This window comes from Corvus cornix, chromosome 4 (genome assembly GCF_000738735.6).
Source record: "Corvus cornix cornix isolate S_Up_H32 chromosome 4, ASM73873v5, whole genome shotgun sequence".
NCBI lineage: Eukaryota > Metazoa > Chordata > Aves > Passeriformes > Corvidae > Corvus > Corvus cornix.
The window spans coordinates 62394348-62415092 of NC_046334.1; the positions used below are offsets into that span (position 1 = coordinate 62394348).

Below are 20745 nucleotides of genomic sequence, written 5' to 3' on the forward strand. Positions count from 1 at the left end.
ACAGCTTTTCCCAGCTGTTCTTTTGGTCAATAAATCACATCTGTACTTAGCTGATGTATAGACACATATACATACACTTATTTAATCAAAGTTTGCTTATGTGAATGATTCCTAAAGTGTGGCTTTAAAGCCACCTGTGATCTATGAAGTTCTCTCTGGTGGTCCATGGATCTGCTTCCATCACCTCAGGCAGGCATCTATCACACTTCATGGTCCTATGAGTTCTGTCAACTACTCCCTAATCACAGACTTCTGGGTTTCCCTAAGTTTTCCTAGTCAATTAAAAAGTCAAATCCAAACTCGAAATCTGGTGTAACTGCTTCAAAGCTTTCTAAGGAACTCGGTTTTTTTAAGGGATTGGGTGAAGGGTGGGTTCAATCTCATTCATGTATGGAAGTGTTACTTAATACTGGAGCACCAAAGGACAAGTTGGAGATGTAAGTATATTGAACTGTTTTAAAATAGCAGAGCTGTGAGGACATCAGCTAAGTGCATTGCACAAAGTCTCAACCTGTGAGCAAATCCTAAGAGCTAAGATACAAAACCCAAATATTTTCTGCATGCCTTTTTATACACTTCCTTGGTGCAGCCAAGCACTATAGCCATCATATGGAATGATCAAAATTAAGAGTTAAAATAGCTTACTAGAGATTTGTTACTTCATTTTGTCCAATATGTATCCCTTTAGGAACCCATAATTAAACTCAAATCACTTTTGTTGAGATCCAGTTGACTGCTGTCTGCTATTCCATGAAACCTTAACCACAATCTACTACAAAAGACCTGATCACGTTCCAAGAACCTTCTTCTACTTTGTAGCCTGAATTTATTTCATAGTTCAGCCTATATTAATTTTATAACCATCTGTTTGTGACCAGCGCGTTTCTTTATGCATCTTGTTCACACTTCTCTGCCTCCTCACTTCTGCATGGAGCAGTGATACCTGAGCTTGTGTTACCATTTTATTTAAAAAGTCGAATTATTTTAGTCTATTTGCAAATGACAAACTCTTGATTACCCTCTTGCAGTCTGGATCCATCCTTCTGATATTGGGGGAGGAATTATTGAAGTAAAAGCAATTTTAGACAAATTCCTAGGCTAGAATGCTATAAAGTTTTAATAGCAATCCAGATGTAAGACTCAAGGAGAAAAGTCACTTACCACATGTTGGAACATCTTCTTCAGCTGATGAGGTCTGTTCATCTGTTGATGGCTTTTTCTTTCCTAAACCAATGATCTTCGTTATTTTTTTCCCTGTTACTTTAGTCACAGTGCCCTTGGCTTCCGTTTTTGAACTTTTTTTCCTCTTCACTATTAAGAAAGCAGAAGTGTGTATTTAGTAGTGTGTGTACACCAACCAATAGAGAGAACCTGAATAAAAACAGAAGTTCAGACAAAAATATACTGTGCAAGACAAACATTTGTACAAAAGTTGCAGAGTTCAATGAGGCAAATATCATATGCCCTCTCTAATAACCTCTGTGTTATAAAAATCATGGCATTTTGAAAACAATTTTTTGAATAAAAATCAAGCTTGCAAATTTATTTAATCTAATCAAGCTTCAAGTCTCTTTCCACAGCAGTCATCACCTAATTTATCAGTCTGACTGAAGTACCTGCATATAAATTTAGCTCATATACACAGCAATAAAAATCCAGTCAGACATTTCTTCACTGTTTTCTTCAATGTTCCTGAACACTTCTCTCAAAATACTTCAATAATTAAGTACACAAAAGAGACAGAATATGCTTGCTTAGCAAAAATACTTCTGCTATTTACAGTTAGGTTAAGAGATCTTATCACAATGGATATTTTAGACAAGACTTATGAATTAACTACTAAGAAATTAGTGGCATCAGTATGAATATTTGATGGCTGTAAGTTGGCCATTTCTGTGACCTTCGGAAAGAAAAAGCTGCTGAAAAGAGGTATTTTGCTAAAATCCAGACTATGCTTCCACTAACTTCATTTGATACTAGTAGTATTACAACCCTGAGAACTGAGGCATGTTCAGCTGTTGAATGAAATATGACAAGGACTATGAATATAGTTTTTTAAAGTGCCTACCTGATTAAAATCCTAACACTTTTTTTTTGAAAAAAGAGTTTCTAAGATTAAACAGATTCAGAAAAAAACAGGCCTTTTATTTGCAAAACAGAACAAACAACATAAACTTCAGAAATTGCATTCAGTGCCCTAAACTGGATTCTGGCAACAGAGGAAAAAGTCTTTGCCAACTGACAGGGCAGCGAAAATTTCCATCAACTGGCCCTGATATTTGATTTTGATGAACAATACATTTAAAATAGTTACTAACTGAGCTGCTCTATCTTTATCCCTGACGTATCAATTCCTTTTGCAACAGGGAACACTTAGTGGTTATGGACTTGCACAAACTGAGGGAAAAAATGGACAAAACATTCATATGAGAAATGACTGTATGAACTGGTGAGCTGGGAAGAAGAATGCACGGAAAATAGAGAAGCAGTTTGGGACTCACCATGGGATAATTTATCATATTTAGCTTAATTGTTAGCAATCATGGAACATTATTTAGAAATTGTATCTGTAGCCAAGACTGTACAAATCTGCCACGGCTGAGGGGGAAAGGCAGCTCTGCAAGTGCCAATAGCTGCCCCCAAGCCAACTCCAACACATCCAGGTCTAATTATCTTTTTCAAGGGAAGGATGTCCACAACTTATACTGTGCTCTCCAAACATGCAACAGGCTTGCTCGCTGGAGGGAGGAAGGCCACCCATCCAATGTGGTCACAGACCCCTGCCTGGGGGGCACAGCACCTGCCCTCAAAAGGGTTTCTGTCCCACACAGAAGCAGCCAAAGGCCAACTGTAGCTCTTGAGGGGCAGAAGATGAAAAACATTAAAAAAGCCAGAGACTGAGAAAATCTCATTTCTGTGAGACAGAAGCCCAGAGAAATCATTCCCATGAGCATGAACAGACTGTGGAATAAGCCCATTTTAGTGTTTGTTTTTCTGTCCTGTCTTCCTACCACATTGCTGGATTTTTTCCTGCAGAACTGAGAGGCAGCAGAAATAAGGTCATCATCACTTAATCTTTTTGAATCTAAAGAATATACTGATTGCTCAATTGCCAGTGATTTTTTTCACAAAAGCCTTTTATTCTCATTTCCCTCCCCATAGCAAAGCAAGCAGCTGGTAAGAGCAGAGCAGAGGCTGGCAGTCAGTGCCAGCTGGAGATGATCATTCTCTGAAGCCTCCCTTCCCATGTACTCTCTTAAATGCTTCCTATCCATTATTTTAAAAATGCATAGCATTACTTCATCAAGGACATTTCAGTCTTCTTGCAGTCATTAACACCTATTATTTTTACTACTATGTACCGAAGGTCAATTTTCAAAAGCCCCTGGTATTTGAAATGACCCTCCTTGAGGCACCTAAGCTGGGCTGCTTTTCCAGCTGCATCATCACATCTTCTGCGGGGTACCTGAGCCACCAGGTACTTCTGGATATCGTGATCAACACAGGTTTTGGGTCACAGATGATTCTCCACAGGTTTCAGAGTTTATGAAATCTTAATAGAAGATTTTAAAATGTGAAATCTAAAAATGTACCACAGCTTTCCAAAAACCACAAACCCTGACATTGTCCCACACCACTGGGTATGTCAGAGATCTGTATAGCCAGGAAATGCTGGAAAATGAACCAGAGAGAAGATAAGGGAAATGAGTCAGTCAAAAGGAGAGACAGCACTGGCACCAAGGCCAGTATTGACATTGTGCTCACTGCAGCTCACATTACCCTTCATTTAACAGCAGCAGAAAAATGTCTTATCTAAGCCACACCACTGCTAAATGGCAAGTTAAGGAAGCCACAGAATTTCTTCTGCTTTGTGGAGGAAGGCAGGGGATGGGGAAGAGAGCATAAGTGTTGAGTGTATTAGATATAACTCAGCCAGAATTCCCTCTGGATTTCGGATTTACCTTTGTAAGTGAATAAGGACTACAGAATGTGCATGGCTCCAAAATAACATATGCAAAATAATATACATATGTACTCAAAAACTCACTGATATTGCATGACTATATATATTTTATTATGTTAGTGTAAATAATCATATGTAATATGATAGTTTATGTATGAAGGTATCTGTGCATACACATACATATAATATATATATATATATAAAAACTTTCCTTCTAGTATTTAATGATAGATTTTTTGCTTAGAAGCTTTACACCACTCTTTATATTGCCACTAGAGAGTTACAAAGAAGCCTGTTACTTGCCTGTAGTGGTCGCCAAAGTTCTGAAAAACTGCACTTTTGAACACAGAAAAGGCCAAATCAAAATTTCTATATTCTGTTTGGTTATACTAATTATACTGATTTTACCTGCACAATAACATCAAATGACAAAATTTAAGGAATCCTTCTTGATATAGTTCAGTTTTCAAGTTAAATTGAATCTAATAAAACCATTCAAAAATTTACTGCCTTTTTTGAAAAGATAAAAGTGAGGTATTTCCTTTCTCTATGCACACATTCCTTTCACCAGACATACCTTGTTCTTTACCATTGCACACAGTAGTGATGCCATTTTCCACAGTACCTTCCCCATCTGAGCTCGGCCTCTCGAACGACAGCTTCTGCAGGGTCAAAGAGATTAGCTGACGTACAGTGTTTGCACCTTCATCAAATAAGTGTCATTAGTCCCTTTAAAAATATGCTTTCTATGAAATAAAACACCCTTTCAAGCTCTCATCCACTTGAAGAGAATTAGGAGATAGTAAAAAGTTCAGTTTTAGACACTTTAGAAAATCACAGAAACAACAAAATAGTATATATTTGAAAGTGTATTAAAACCAGTGAAATATTCATAATTCACAATATATTTTAATGTATTTCTAGACACTAAATGTTGCAATAAGGAATTACATGGATAAGATACGAATAAGGTAAAAGCTGTATCTTTAAAGAATACTTCATATATGCATATGCAATTACAACTTACCAGAAAATAATGCATTCCTACAAGGTGCTTCAGTACTTTCAATATGTGCAAAAAAATAGACTTTTGAAATAAATTTTTAGCACTGATTATTCTGTAATGGTTGTGCATGAGGTCTGGGATGAAGCAGATAGAGCTTATGACAGCACAGCTTTGGTGACCACATTACTCAGAAGTGGCAAAGCCCTGAAGATTTGCAGATCATCACAAAAAGGAATGAATGACAAGATAAATTACACCTTTTCATGGCATGTATTTCAGAAAAAAACTTTTTTACAACTCTGTAAGCTACTTGGTCACTACTGTGCAGGTGTGTGCAAACATACAACAGCTTTTGCCCGTGAAACCAGGAAGTCTGGGCTGTCCTGGAACAGTTCCCAGGATAAAGCAACGTAATCCTGCTGGCAGTGGTGCACTTCCACCAGAGGGGTGACACTTGCCATTTGGAGTCGGTTGAAGAAACCTCTGTCAGTGGGATTTTTAAGCAGGGGCTGCAGACAGATTTGCTCACATGGATGCCTTACCAGAGCAGGGGCTTAAACTGGCGCTGGTAATGCACCAATCATTCACTGCAAAGCTGCTCACTTTCCCAATTCGTGCTCTCACATCCTGCTGAGTCAAGGCAGTGAAGACAACCACATGTGAGTAGCCAAGTTTCTCTATTGAGACATGAGTGCTTGAAAGGGTCTGCCAAAACAGTGACCTCAGCATGCCCAGGGAGGTCCTCAAGGACTAAATTCCCCAAAATAAGAGACTTTCCCTTAAAATCTTGGTATAATCTTCATCTGTTCTTTCCCAAGAGTGATACCCCTGCTTGCTCTTTGCATTTGTTGGAGACCATCTCTGCATCTCAGCACAAGTATCAGACCCACTAATCTGCACCCTTCTATGGCTGAAGAGAAGCTGGACCCGAGCCAGCCTGCTGGTTGTTCATGGCCAAACAAACTGACATGGCAGAAGCCTCAACTCTGCAGGATGTGTGCACATATCCAAACAAACCAACACAATACAGGGACTGTGTGCCTGGAACAGCAACACAAGGCAGCAAGGATTTACATCCAGTGCCTACCAGTGTCTATTTGAGTAATCATAAGGAATTTTGCATTCATCATTTTGATGATTTTACCTTTTCCAGCTCCACTTTATGTACCGGAGAACTAGACAATGGCCCATCAGAGTCTACAGCTCCTGTACAGTTGCTGCACACATCTTTTATAACCTTAGAAGACAAGGCAAAACTTATTAATTATTCATAAAATACAAATCAGAGAAATTATATATGGATGTGAAAGCAGGTGGGAAGGAGAATCACACATTTACTAGGTTGGCAGGTGTCAGGCAGGCTGACACTACAACAACTTTTCCATGCCCCTTCCCTAAATCATTTCATGTATGACCTGAAGGAGACATAATGTCTAGAGGTGGAAGGTTTCAGTTTCTAGACAAACTAAGCTCTGAGGCTCTTCTCAGTGACGAAACCAATATCACTGCTGATTTCCATGTGCTAATTTTGCAATATGAACTCAGCAGACACCACCAAACTGATTTCATTACAATGGTGAAAAAATGGGATTAAATCCAAGGTCCCTCAAGACAATGGACAAGAGCTTTGTATAATACACCACACACAGATGCTCTTTTTTTCCTATCAGAGAACTAATGAAGTGCTGATTGATTCAGAGTTAATACTGCATAGTGGTGTTTCATGGCATTTTTGTACTATAATTGCACGTTAACTTAGAGTTAAAGGTCAAACTAATTGTAAATATGTTTGTAGAAAATGGAAATGGCACTTTCTGTTCCTAAAAAGTTAAAGAAAAATCTTCAACCAGGAATTTACTGATATTTTGAGGGAATTTGAAGAACTTAAAAATCTGAAACTCTATAAATGTCAAAATACACAGTGAGCAAAGATGTTTGATGATTCCCCATGGCCATAGCTAAGGTCTTTATCTCCTGTGAGGTTACCACCAGCCCATTATTAGCCTGAAATTGCTTGTGCTGATGAGAATATGCTCTCGATCCAAACTCATGCTGAGTTTCAAACAGAACAATTTTGATGTGGAAACTATTAAAAAGCAAAGGATGGCACCAAACAGTCCTTTCCCAGCACTTAAGTTCCCTTTAAGGGTGAAGCTAAAACAAATCAAATGTTTATGGGTTTACAAAGACCCTTCTGCTACTCAGGAGTACATCATAAATTACAGGCATTATGGGCTGTAAAGAAAGGAAGAGCACAAGCCCCATTTTACAGAGGGAGAACCCAGGAACAAAAGAATGATGAAATCACTCATTCAATGACACATAAAAAAAATCTAACCAAAGCTGGGGAATGAACCTACACTTTTATTTCTGAGCTAGAATCTCAAAACACTTCAGCATTCTTTCCTGACTGTCTAGCCTTCCCTATATTTTGTTCCAGAAAAAAGACCAGCATTTCATGGCACTTGGTGTCCTTTGTAACAGAAAATGTAGATACATCTGTGACAGAGCATTTGCACCTCAGAGTTAAACAAAGCCCTGAATTTCCCAAATTCGTAAGAATTTTTTTTGTGTCTTGTTTTTTTTTTTCAGTCGTTGGTCCTCTGTATGGTGTAAATACACTGCTGTTTTCTTCCTAGAGAAATGTGACTGTAAAGTTTCTGGAAACATTCATTTCTGTCTCCTGCATGACCCTGATTCAATGGCTTATGTTTTCAGCATCTGCTCACACCACACAGTTAGTTAATTTTGGCAAAGGAAGATTGTAATGGGAGTTACAGACAGAACCGAGGGAAATGATTTGGCAGCACTAACTCAATAGTATGTGCAAAGTCATGCACTCAAGTGAATCCAGTTCTTATCGTACCCCACATATTTAATGAGAAGCTGAAGTGTTTAATTGGGTTGCAATTAAACTTTCATTTAAAAAATGACACATTGTCAAAAGGGAGTTAGTGGCAGGATCTGAAGTAAATGCATATTCAAGGTCCAACACTTCATGTGGGTTCAAAAGGTTCACTGGCAAAGACTTGCTCATCACCTTCTATGTGCAATATAATTGTGCTCAATGCACAGCATAAAATTCATTCTTCTCCAGCTCACCAGGATAAAATGTCTTTAATATATAATGGTTGCCTGGATGCACTCTCTATAATTACGTTTGCAGACGGCCGCCATTATAAATCTGGTTTTCACATGCATATAGCTTTAGCTCAAAATTTTAAGGATAAAACATTCCACCAGTATTGCCAACTTGCATAATTTCAATCACAAGACTCAAAAGTTCTTGTCAGTTTTTTTCTATGTTCCATCTTCTGGAGCCATATGAAAACAAAAGATCACTATTTTCATTAAAAAGTGTGTGAGAGTGAGGAATGGAGTTCAGCAAACTTTTATCCATTGCAATGAAATGTGTAAAAATATGAATAAATGTATCTCAATAGCTGCAAAACTAGAAAGGAAAAAAAAAAAGGAATCTCCAAATGAGTTATTTTTAATAAAATGGCATCATGTGGAAGACTGCACTGAGAATACCTTGTGATGGCAAATATTCCATTAAAAGCTTAATCTATTATCCCACACATTACAGAAAGGAAATAATTCTCTTTTTCTCACCACAAATGCCTTTGTACATTACATATACACACACACACAGGGTGATCTGCCAGGAAAATGAAACTGAGACCATAAACAGACTATCTATTCCAATATTTAAAATGTATGAGCAAATGTAATCAGAAAACCGAAGACCCTGTACTTCTTTGGATAGCCTCAAAACTATATATGTTTAAAATATGTTTAAAATAATCTTTTATTATTCCATTGCAAGAATCTTAAGTACCACAATTACCATTACAATGTTACAATTAGCAGACTTCAGAACCGCCACTTTCAAATGCAGAAAATGCAGTAAATGCAGACCTGGAAAAAGCTTCTGCAACCTGAACTGTATTATTATTCCTTATTCATAGAATTGTAGAATCATTTAGTTGGAAAAGACCCCTAAGATCGAGTCCAACTGTTGACCCAGCACTGCCAAGTCACCACTAAACCATGTCCCTAAGTGCCACATCTACACAGTCTTTTAAATATCTCCAGGGACTGACTCCACCACTTTCCTTGGCAGCCTCTTCCTTTCAGTGAAGAAATTTTTCCTAATATCCAATCTAAACCTCCCCTGATGAAGCTTGAGACTGTCTTCTCTTGTCCTGTTACATGTAACCTGCAAGAAGAGACTGACCCCCACCTGGCTACGACCTCCTTTCAGGGAGTTGTAGAGTGATAAGGTCCCCCTTGAACCTCCTTTTGTCCAGGTTAAACACCCCCAGCTCCCTCAGCCACTTCTCATCAGACCTGGCTTTAGATCTTGAATCCCCAGGTGGATCAGGATATATATCAGAGTATGGCATGGTGACATAAAGTACAGAGGGGAAATATTTGCAGGTAGAAGCTGGAAAGATTCCCTACCCCGAGCCATGGCTGAAGTCAGTGGAATGTCTGCCACATGGTGTGTCTGGAATATTTCTCTCTTTAAAACTATCTTACTACAGAGGCACTAACATTTACTATAAAAACTTCCCACCTGCATTCACCCACAAATTTCTATAATTCCTGTATCTTATTTTAAAAGACACACCAAAACTGGAGGCAAAATGCTTGCCCTACATTTATTCTTTATACATGCAAAGTCAGAAAAAGTAAATTAGATTCTTCTGGCTACTTTAAAGTTCCAAGCTCCAGATAAAAAGCACTGGCTCTGTAGTAAAACCAGAAAGCCAGCTGCTTGCCAGCCAGCCCCTGCCACACAGAAACCAAACAAATCCTGAGTAAAAGTACATTTGTAGATACTTCCTTATGGCTGATCTCTTTGGGACCTGATAAGGAGTAGGACTAAAAGTTGTCCTGTGCTCAAGGAGCTTGCAGACCTCTCTCCTGGTGGATACCATGGATGAGCTCAAGCTACAGATTGTCCCTAAAAACAGGGATGTGATTACAGCATTTTGTTTCGTCTTGCATTCTCATGGAACTCACATGAGAAGCGCAGAGCACTTTTAATATGATCGAGTTTAAGACAGAAAGCTGACAGCCTGACTGCACATTTGCTTTACTTTACATAACCAGGCCAGAAATTCATCCAGCCACCCACCCACTTGTTCTGCTCTGTCCACATGTTTTACAAATACTGGAATTGCTAGAAATGGGATGGGCTGTATCCTTTGGCTCTGCCACTTAACTCTGGAAATAGGAATACGGCAAAACTGAAATCTGCTTAAGTACAACACAGCAGAGGGAAAAGGGTTTGGCTCCAGATGTAAGTCAGTATTTCTCATGCCTGAAACACTCCTTTTTCACTGCTGGAAGAGTACTGAATGTTTGGGACTCTCTGTCATTTTGGCATGACTAAATCCTCCTTTCTCTCTCTTGTGGACTTTTTCATACAACATATGTTAGTGTCAATACCCTCCTCCTCAGGAGAGCAGCAAAACTCTCTTGGTGTTTTGCAGAGAAGAAATGCCCCAAGGAGTTTACATAGAGGAAAATCTAGGCAGCAAAGGCAGAAATTATTCCCATCATAGCCTATGCTTCAGTTCTCAAGAAGAAACCCCCTGTACCTTCTGTACTGGAAAACATTATTCTCAGGCATCCCTTAGCCTGAAAAGATTAATCTTTCTGCCTTACTGCCATTTGTGTGAGCAAAGTGAGGATGAGATTCTGGCAGACTAGCAGTCAGCAAGCCTGCATTTAGTGTCTGTACATCCTCTTAAAAATACTTTTCTGACTTACTCAACCAAGACAACCCCTGTATATCATTTCTCCAGCATTATTTCCATGAAGTCCATTGCCATATATGGCCACTGAATCCGACAGAGCCCAGGAAGGAGGCTGAGGAGGGTGGCAGGAGGCACTGCTGCTCCAAGGGCAGAGGTACCCTGTGCCAAGGGAGCTGCATCCCCAGCCTGGGAGGTAGGGAGATGCACATCTCACTTTGGGCTGTAAGTCTGAGCTAGGTGTGATTTAAATAATTTTCCACCCAAAGGTGTGAGTAGGAGAGAGGAGGAATAGTATCTAGTGGTGAAAGTCCCAGCCTTCCTGTGTTCTGCTCTGACTGCTACAGCTTGCATTTTTGATTTTAGCCAGGAAACCCAAAGAAAAATTATCACTGAGAAAACAAGTAAATAGGATGTTTGTGGTTCTGTATTCATGGGTGGTTTGGTTGGGTTTTTTTAATTTACATATACATCTGGTTTTTTTAAGTTATGTATTTTCCATGGTGCTGGTCACACACACACACACACACACACACACACACTTTGGTTCACAGCCAAGCTGGGATCCTCTGGCTCTGCCCACTGGCAGAGTCCTGCAGACTAGTCAAAACCCCCACATGCAGCTTGGTTCATCCCCTCTGCAGGTGAGGCCCTAAATAGCTCTTATGCAAATTCACTGACCTTGCTTTTACTTGAACTGAGGTATTTCAAACCATCTGTTGGAGACAACAGAGGCATAGTTCCTGGGAGGTTTCATTTAGTTTGCACAGCCTTTGTTGCTGGTGATGATGGGCAGTGGAGAAAGAACCTGGACTGACTGTCTTCGGTCATAGTATATTCTTTAAGTTTCTTATAAATTAACAAACACTGCATGGAAATCGCTGGTACTGAGTATGCATCCCCAAACACACTTTTTCTAGTTAGTTTTAAGGCTTGACCATTCAGCACTTGACTCTACTCAGCTACAAAATGGAGATAATAACCTCTTTGGGGAGCATTACACAAGCCAAGAAAGCAATGTTTGAAGTGGTGTAGATCTCTAGCTGGAAATTCCCATAGAAAGCAAAAGCAGCCACACAATGTTTACAGCTACAAGCTCAATTTTATGCCGATGTAAACTGGCTAGAGAACAGCTCTGTCAGTAGTTTACTCTTCAGTAAAACTGTCCACATTAAGATTGGAGATCAGAAGTTACTTGACTCCCTTCACTAAGCTCAGGGCAATGAAGAAAAGAGATGTTTTCAAAGACTTTTATGAGAGACAACATGCAGTTAATCAGAGAGAAAAACTGGGTAGGCCGACCAGGTAAACAGCCCTATGAGGAATGCTGCAGGGTCTTTGGATGACTGAATACAGCCCTAACCATGATTTTATTCTCTCTTTAGGGTGAAACATCCCCTTATTACAAGTTCAGAACTGACTGAGCACTGTCAAAATGATAGACGAAGAAATATCTTCTTATGGCTGGAAGATTCACTGCTCAATTACAGACCCTCAGCTGAAGAGATTGCTGCACAGTGGTGGAGCACCATAAAATGAAGAGAAGTTAACAAAGGGTGCCTAACATCAGGGAAAAACGAAAATCAAGGCCAGTACTCCAGAATGATAGATTACCTCTCATGCATGATAAATCTGAAATACATTTTTGCAGGAGAAATGTTAGGAGGAAGAGAAGGCCTTGGGACCAGTCACCATGACCATTTCCTTCTTCTACCAGTCTTCTACAACAAGTTACTTCAGAAATTAATTTCTTTGGCATCCATGTATGTTTAATATTGAGTGCAGTTTTCTGTGGCCTAGTCTGAGGGTTCTGCACACAGAGCACATTCATTGGTACAAGCGAAGCCACTGATCAAGCATCTTCTTGTAAGGCCATGTTCTTACTAGTCCATTTATTTTTAATGCAGCATTTCCCAGGGATGCTGACAAATAAGCATAGTTTCACCAGTCTGTTGGATGTGCTGAGACAAACAGGAAAATGTCAGACCTTACTTGACCACAAAAGCACACACAGATGCACATATACTCAAGCGCATATGGAAAAAGATCATTCTTGGGTCCAAGTGTGTAACTGCACACATTTTTTTCATGTACATTTTTGTGGGAACATTATAGGACTCAAGTCTGGAAAATTCGACCACTTTTTGTTGCCCACCATATAACCAAGATGATCTCAGCTCTAGCCTGAATTTGTGCTAGCTTTGCTCCTTCCTCTGAAATCTTGACAGGCTCTTTGGTGACATCAGCTATCTTTTTTCATCAAGCATTTGTTAGCTGGTAAATCTGAAACTCCCTTTGTGGTTTCCAGTCTAGACTTCAATTTGCACTAGGTTTATCAGCTGGGGCTTTTCTGGCGTCATCTTTATAAAAAAAAGGTTTAAAGTATTCTGCATTGATTTAGAATTTGTCTTCCAATAGATATTTTAAAATTATTTAGTTAATAAACATATTCCATACTGATTATATGAATTGAAAAAAAAAAATTTTGCTTTAGCTTTCAAAGGACTATCTGGCCTCAAAAGCCATTTTGAGCTTTTTAGCATCAAGAGTAAAGCCTTAACATGACACATTTATATTCAGGAGAACCCCTTGCTCCTGGGTGATAACCTGCCTCAAGGGGCACATACTGGTGTAGTATCTTTGACCAAGAAGGCAACTTATGCTTTAAAAATGTGGTTGCAGAGTCCTTTCTCTATGGCAGTCTCTGGATCTGCCTGTTTTATTAACTACAGAAATCACGTCTAAGAGACAGAGCACTGGGAAGGACGCTGACCCTCTGAGGGCAGGCAGGGAAGACTAAAATCTCCCAAGATGAAGCTGTGACCTCTTTCTCAGTATAAGAATGTCCTACACAAAGCCACACATGATTTTCAGAAGCTAATGTTGAGTAGGGTTTGATGACCAAAACATAATTACTTACAATAATAATTTAAAAATCCTTAAATTTTGGTGTGTTTTTAAAAATACAGAAAGCAATGCTTATTTTATTTCTCCAAAGGCCATACTTCTTCTGGAAAACATTGAAGCTGCTGCAAGAGCTGCACAGATCATTTCTGGTTAGCTGTGGGACGGGCAGCTTGTACTGCAGAAGCAAAGGGCTGAAACAGCACTGAGGACTTGGAACTCGAGTGCAGTAACACTGCCATGTACTTGAAAGATTTTATTAATAGAGAGCTTTGCAGCATGAAGGAGCTAAAGAAAGTGCTGTCAGACTGTCTCCAAATGCTTTGCAGACACACAGAATACACAACTGTGTGAACATGCAACTGCACAAGATCTCTCTTTTTTTTTCCATTTTGAAGTAGCAGGAATGCATCTGGGATATGGAAAAATCTAGTACTGCTCTGTCTGCCTGTGTGGGGATGCTTTATATACAATTTAAAAAAATAAAACAATTTTTATGAAAGAGCGTCTGATAGATGCCAATGAATTCAGTATTACTAAACCCGAATTTAGAACAACACAGGAAATAAGAGTGCAGTTACTATGATCTAATTACAGCGGAATTCCCTTGGAAGGCAATATGACTTATGAACTTCTTTTCATTCCAATCAGTGGTTTTGAAATGCTAGCTGAACTAGTGGGACACTTGCATGCTGCTTGACTTTAAAACTTAGACCAAGATACTGCTGTTAGAAGAAGCCTAACAAATACATGGCTATGATTAATTGCTATTAAACTGACAATAGAGAGAGCATTTTCTAAGCTAGGATACGAAGTCACAGTCAAAATCAACCACACATAAACCGCAAACCCCCAAAAGGTATATTCAAATATTGCAAAATAGGAAATTACAGATTAATTTTCCATTTAGTACATTAACCCACAGCAGAATTTATACCTCTTAAGCTGCATATAAAATTTATGTCTCCCTCTTCTGCAGAAAAACTATCGGCCTTCAGGAAATTCCTATGTGTTTAATTCAATTGTATTTGGAAAAATACAATTTATTCTTAGAAAAATAAGTACCATATAAGGTTAGATCAGAGCACAGCATGGAGAATGCCTGATGAGTCTGATGCATTCAGACTCATACATGTATTTAAAAGGCTGGATTTCAAGGTCTTAAAACAGTTGCTACTGCAACTGCAGTGATAGTTTCCCACACTACTTCACTGACCTCCACCTCTGAGACTGGCAAAGTCCAACATAAATACTAGTAATCTGGTTAGGATCTGAAACTGCAGCCCTTGCCTTGGGATTTTCCATGTTTGCAGACATTGAACAGAGAGGAGTGGAAGATGACAAAATCCCATTTTCTCAGAAGTCTGCATTCCCAGGACAAACTATAACAGATGGTATGTTGCTGAACCAGAATTAGTAAACCTGAATGGCCTTCAGGACACTGAAGGATTTGTCTCCATCCAGATCAATTCAAAAACGTATCTCCTCAGAGAACCTTCTTTTTAAAAAGTTGACACCATGCCAAAAATAATATGGGTGCTGGCTGCCTTCACCTGAGGGAATTTAAACCTTCCACTCACTACCAAGGTGCCCTAACCATCAAATCTTTATGGAAAATAAGCTGGAGAAGAAGATGGAAGGGAATTTGCCACCTGTCCTCTCTGTGCCAGATTATTGTGTCATTGGTAGTGAAAACCATCACAGCAGCAGGACTGGGGTAACCCTGAGGAATTGCTTCAAGGCCTGAACTTAAAATCTGTATTTCTGCTGTCCCAAATTAGATGGAATTTAACTGGTCTGGATTTGCATGGAAGTTGCTGTCTGTGTCTCAATTTTTAACAGCAACTGAGCAATGTGAGTACTTCGTGGGTAGGAAAACTGCTGGTCAGAAATCCCCCCCTTACCTTTAGCCACTGTTCTGCCTGCTCTTTGCTCTGCACTGCCAGAACCAGGGCATCTGCTCCTTGATGAGAGATTTTCAGCTCATGCTTCTTCTTTTTGCTGTCTTTGGGAATATAGGTGATACTGCAGTCATTCAGGAGGAGCTCCATCTGGGGCTGCTGGTCCTTGGAGCTTTTGTAACACTAAATAAACATAAGGAAAGTTCCAGAGTTAGATGTTACCTTTCTGAACCTTGGGGGAAAGCTCTTATTATGTAGAAATGCTGTATTTTTAATTTTTAAAATTTCGGATATATTTTACACATCCCTTTGCCACATGCCACAGAGTTCAGCCAGAGCCAACTCATCCACTCTGTAAAGCAAAATTACTTCCAGACTAATAATAATAGACATCTCTTATTGCAGGACAGGTACAACACATGGAGAGCATTAAGCATCTCTGTATTATCCTTATGATTCAACTTGACCTTGATCAGGTAGGAAGAGGGTGATTTAGGATATCTGTTCACATGTAGCAGCAGAATAAACCTGTAACCTTAACAACCTTAAAGCCCAGATGTTTACCTTGCCCTCCAGCGACAGACCAGATATGCAGGCAAATCTACATCAGCGCCTACACACTGCAGTTGCAAAGACACCGGCACATAACTTACTTATCTGTTCTTTATCTTGAGATAAGTAAAAAAACATTAATGGAAAGTGGGTAAAATCACACTTTTTCAGTTAATACAGTCTAATAGTCCCTGCACAAAACTGCATAAAATTCCGTATTACCTTATTTTGTAATCTCCTGGCTACAGCTTATGTTGTAACTGATGTAACTTATGTTTTTTCCCCCATAAGTAAATGCTGTCAAGGAATGGCCATTTCATGCTGGATCACTGATGAGCTGCTCTGTGTTGGAACTGGTGATCTGAAGACAAAGGGTTCTTCTTTACAGAGGTCCTACAGACCCAGTCTCTATTCCCACCTTCCGGCACATTGGTACAGCTGAGGCTCCCAAAGCTGTTGCAGTGCCAGATTGCAGAACAATGTTTAACTCCCTATATGAATGTCCAGCTATTTTACATATTTATGTAAATCATGCTTCCACTCATACAAATAAGCACTAAGGCTAAAAAGACATCTGATAATAAAGGGGTCTCTGACAATCAATAAGGCTAACTAGTATCTGCATACAAAGAATAGCATTTATGTGAATAGAGAAAAACACATGAACTTTTGCACGTCTGCAGCAGTATTCATGCCATGATGCAACTGTCGGGAAGACAGTAGCTGACAGAAGTATCTTATAAACACTACAAGTTAGGCTGAGCAAATACAGCCAACTCTAAACCAGCCTCTGCAGATCACTGACAATCCTTCCCTCTCCAAAGCCCCATTATACCACAGTTTCTCCAATTCGGTCACAGATTTTAAGTTTGCAACATGTAAAAAGCACTAAGTTTTCAAGCTATGAAATCTTGAAGATATACAACATTAGTCACTTTAAGAACCTATAAACAGCATATAATTCCTTTTATATGAATCTAAATATTTTATTTATAATTATAAATTGCTAAAACTGAAGTATGTATATATTGAAAGACTTTAAGTGAAAAATGATTCCCTAAAGGACTTTACATGAAAAACAATTCCATACTAAAAGTTATTTCTAATGTCTAATTCTAATTAAAATATTTTTGGTTTATGATGACAGCTGCATTTATGACACAGGCAATTACTAATCCCTAAGAACATGTATTTGTTTTACTTGCATATCTCATAAGTTAACTGTCCAAGTCCTCCTTCAAACAATAAACCAATCTTGTGTAACTTGGTCATTAGACTCCTATTGTAATTTTTATTTTCTTAATCCCCATTATAGAATTACTGAAAGATGATCACTGTAAGGAAAAAAAAAAGCTTTTTTGGACCACACATGTGGCTAAAGGAAATGAAAATATAAAAAATAACTTATTTTTATATGGAACAATAAATGTAACTGTAGAAGAAATGCTGTGTGACTTCAGGGAAAAATCTGTTTCTCTGTCTCTTTCCTTCTTTTCTTCAAGCTGTTATCAGACGGTCCTGAAATCTGATATGATACTGATACATGGTGATAAAAAAGTGCACTAAGGATAATGGCATTATAAGAATATAATAAAAGCTGAATCAGAATGAAAATTTTTTTCAGCATTTAAATACAGGAGGATAAAAAAATTAAAGCTACTGCAAACTAGCAAATTTATTTCAATTATATTTTCAGAAATCTCTTACCTCCATTTCATAACCACCTATGTTCCATACTGCCATAAGCACAAATGTACTTGGAAAGTCAACAAGCTTAAGCTACATTGTACCGCCGCAGATGGAGAGGTTTACAGAAAATGTTCTATCACCTGTTAATCAGCTTTTAACATTTGGGATATTGCAGCAATTGTTAGTTACGTAATTAGGTACAATAGCTGGCAGCACCATATCAGAAGGCAGGAGAGCCTAAGACCCCAACTTATTGATTAATATAAGCATTAGTTTGCTCATGATGACACACAGTAAGTGTTTCCCCCAATTAAGCTCTCTTTTCAGAAAACAAAAAGACATATATGAGCAGATAATTTATGGAATCTTTCACTGGTGCCTCCAGCCAGAAAGAAGCATAACAGATTTGCTTAAGGAATAAATACATCCACTTGTTTCTATCCTTTCTATAATGCAGCTGTGCATCACGTGAATACTGCATCTGTAATTACTGCAGAACAGCTGGCAAAGGTTTAGTTTAAAGTGTATACATTACCACAGCATATGCTGCCAAGTGAATTCTCAGTCCAACAAGGGACTTTTCTCTCCAGCAGTCTGATCCAACAGTTCACACACAAAGCTCCCTATGAGATTTTTTGTCCGCAGGGAATGAAAGATTGGATTTACAGTTTCAGCAACTTTTTTTTTCCAAATTAAATATTTTATAAGATAACGGGCCAGACGTTTTTTCCAGTATCAGAGAACTGCTGGGATTCAAGCTTGAGTGAAATAAAAATCAAAGTTCTAAGTGGCTAAATGATACACTCGTAATTTCAGTGCTTTTCCGCTTCTTGGGTAAATCATGACTGAATTCTTTGGTAAGGTTACTGCAGACTTGGCCACGGTTTGCAGAACGTATTCCAAAAATTAGATTCCTGTAAAAATAAATACATCATCTAAAAGGTACAAAGAAAATATAACTAGCTAAAAATAAAAATTACCAGTAGTTTGTTTTCTTTGATAACACACAGTAGTTTGGTCCATTGCCCAAATCGTTTCTTTCTAAGAAGGAAGGCACAGATTTTGGCATCCTTCACCAGATCCATAGAGGCTTCCTCAGAAGGCCACTGATGTCTCATTTTCTTCCCCTTTCCATCCTCCTCCTCTTCATCATAGGATTCGTAAGAGCTGCTCATAGCATCTGAGTCATAATCTTTAATAAAAGTGTAAAAGCGTTAGGTTAAAACACTTAGCCATGAAGCACATTGAAATAACTGAAAACCTCAAGAAGGCTCATTTCAAGTTAAAGCTTTTGAAAGTCAGCCATGAACAGGTTACTGTTTCAGTGCTTAGTAGTATCAATACCTTATGTTAATTAAATAAGAGCTGCTTTGCTTTTATGAAACTTCACAGAAAACCCACAGAGACACCTTGTGAATTTTAATGAAAGAATAAACTGGGAATACATAGCTAGAATTTCATGTAGTGCTTCATTATCTTCAAAATATTATATGACAGGTATCCTCATTTTTTGTAATTCTTTCACAGAGAAACATCTTCATCTTGTCTTAGTACATCACATCGAGAAACAACACTCCATATGGCAAAGGTCGTAAGAATACATTATGGGGCAGTATCTACCCATCATAACATTTCATATAATTCCCAAATACATGGTAATTATATGCCCATGTACTGCTACAATTAGCACTCAATAGACAATGCTGTCCCTTGAACTACAGATTCTGATGGAGGCAAAAGCATTGTGCAAAAAATATTTTGTTCTGTGCTTAGCCTAAGATGCTTAATCCTGCTCCAAGTTTGATGATGGAATGGCAAGCTTCCATTTGAATCAAACACTCTTCCTTCAGGCCTTTCATTTTCAACAATGCAGACAGATCTAGCAGTACTCCTCAACTACCAAACTATTTTTCTATTATCAAAGAACCTTCTCTTCTACCATCCATACTAATTTGTTTATGTGGGTATATGTATGTAAAGCCCTTCAGATAGTAACACCTGAAGGCTTGTTATCCACTGCCACATGTTCACATGGAGCAAAACTGACTGGAATATTTTTAAGAGCTGAAATTTCATCTAAATATTTCAGGTAGACTTTGATATATTTTTAGGCCAGCAGGTGGAAGAAAACCTCTCATTTGCTTTAGCTAGGTAATTAGGACACAGCTGGGACGTAGGAAGGAGAATTGGAAAGATTGGGAAGAGGACAAGAGAATGGATTGCTGGAAAGCTCATTCTGCATCAGTTCCTCCCTATGTGCACAGTCAGAATGGGACATACTCAGATCTCACATTTCTTAAAATTAGATATTCTGATCCAATTTGTGTTTTCATAAGTCTTTGAAACAGTATTTCTTCATCCCAAAGCAAAACAAAAATAAAAATTAAAGCCCTGAAAGCTTTTTTTTTCTTTTCTTCAATTGAATTGCCATCTTCTGGTCAATTCTGCTGCAGAGTGTTTGGTTTGGGGCAGCTCCATATGGGCAAGTGGTAAATGCCTGAGATGATTATCAGTGGGAAAACTGCAATTTTTCACTTGCTTTAGAAAAATCAAGAGGAGGATGGAAAAATTTAGGGCAAATATTTAAACTGACAGATTTGGAAACATTTATTCCAGAATATTTATTTTTGCATATTTATTTAAAAGAATATATAAGATCTAGTAGAACTTGCTGCTTCACCCTTCCTCCCCTTGAAGAAAGAAAAAAGCCTAAACAAAACACCCCCAAAACCAGAACCAAAACATTCTCACTGCTCCAACTTCTTTCAGAGCAGTCTTCCACAAACTTTCACACAGAAACATCAGGAAATGCTTGAGAGATCACTGACCAGTCACAAACATGCAGCAGCACACCAGCCTGCTGAGTGCAGAGGCTGAATGATTCACGTGGAGCTACCAAAGATGCAAGCTCTAATCAATAAACAGCTTCTTCAAGAAGATCTTCTCCCAAAGGCACAAGCT

The 20745-nt window shown here is 38.6% G+C and overlaps 1 protein-coding gene across 5 annotated transcripts in view; it reads right to left on the minus strand.

Annotated features, from left to right (window-relative positions):
* AFAP1 (actin filament associated protein 1) overlaps nt 1–20745 on the minus strand; it is a 114849-nt gene that overhangs the window by 22455 nt on the left and 71649 nt on the right. For 4 of the 5 annotated variants that reach the window (XM_039550921.1, XM_039550922.1, XM_039550926.1 and 1 more), the window contains exons 5-9: nt 18765–18976; nt 15547–15726; nt 6115–6207; nt 4542–4626; nt 1162–1311 (exon numbers count right to left, since the gene is read on the minus strand). In XM_039550921.1, the coding sequence (XP_039406855.1) occupies nt 1162–1311; nt 4542–4626; nt 6115–6207; nt 15547–15726; nt 18765–18976 (720 nt within the window). The remainder of the gene's footprint in view (nt 1–1161; nt 1312–4541; nt 4627–6114; nt 6208–15546; nt 15727–18764; nt 18977–20745) is intronic. The other variant, XM_039550923.1, reaches the window with a different exon arrangement.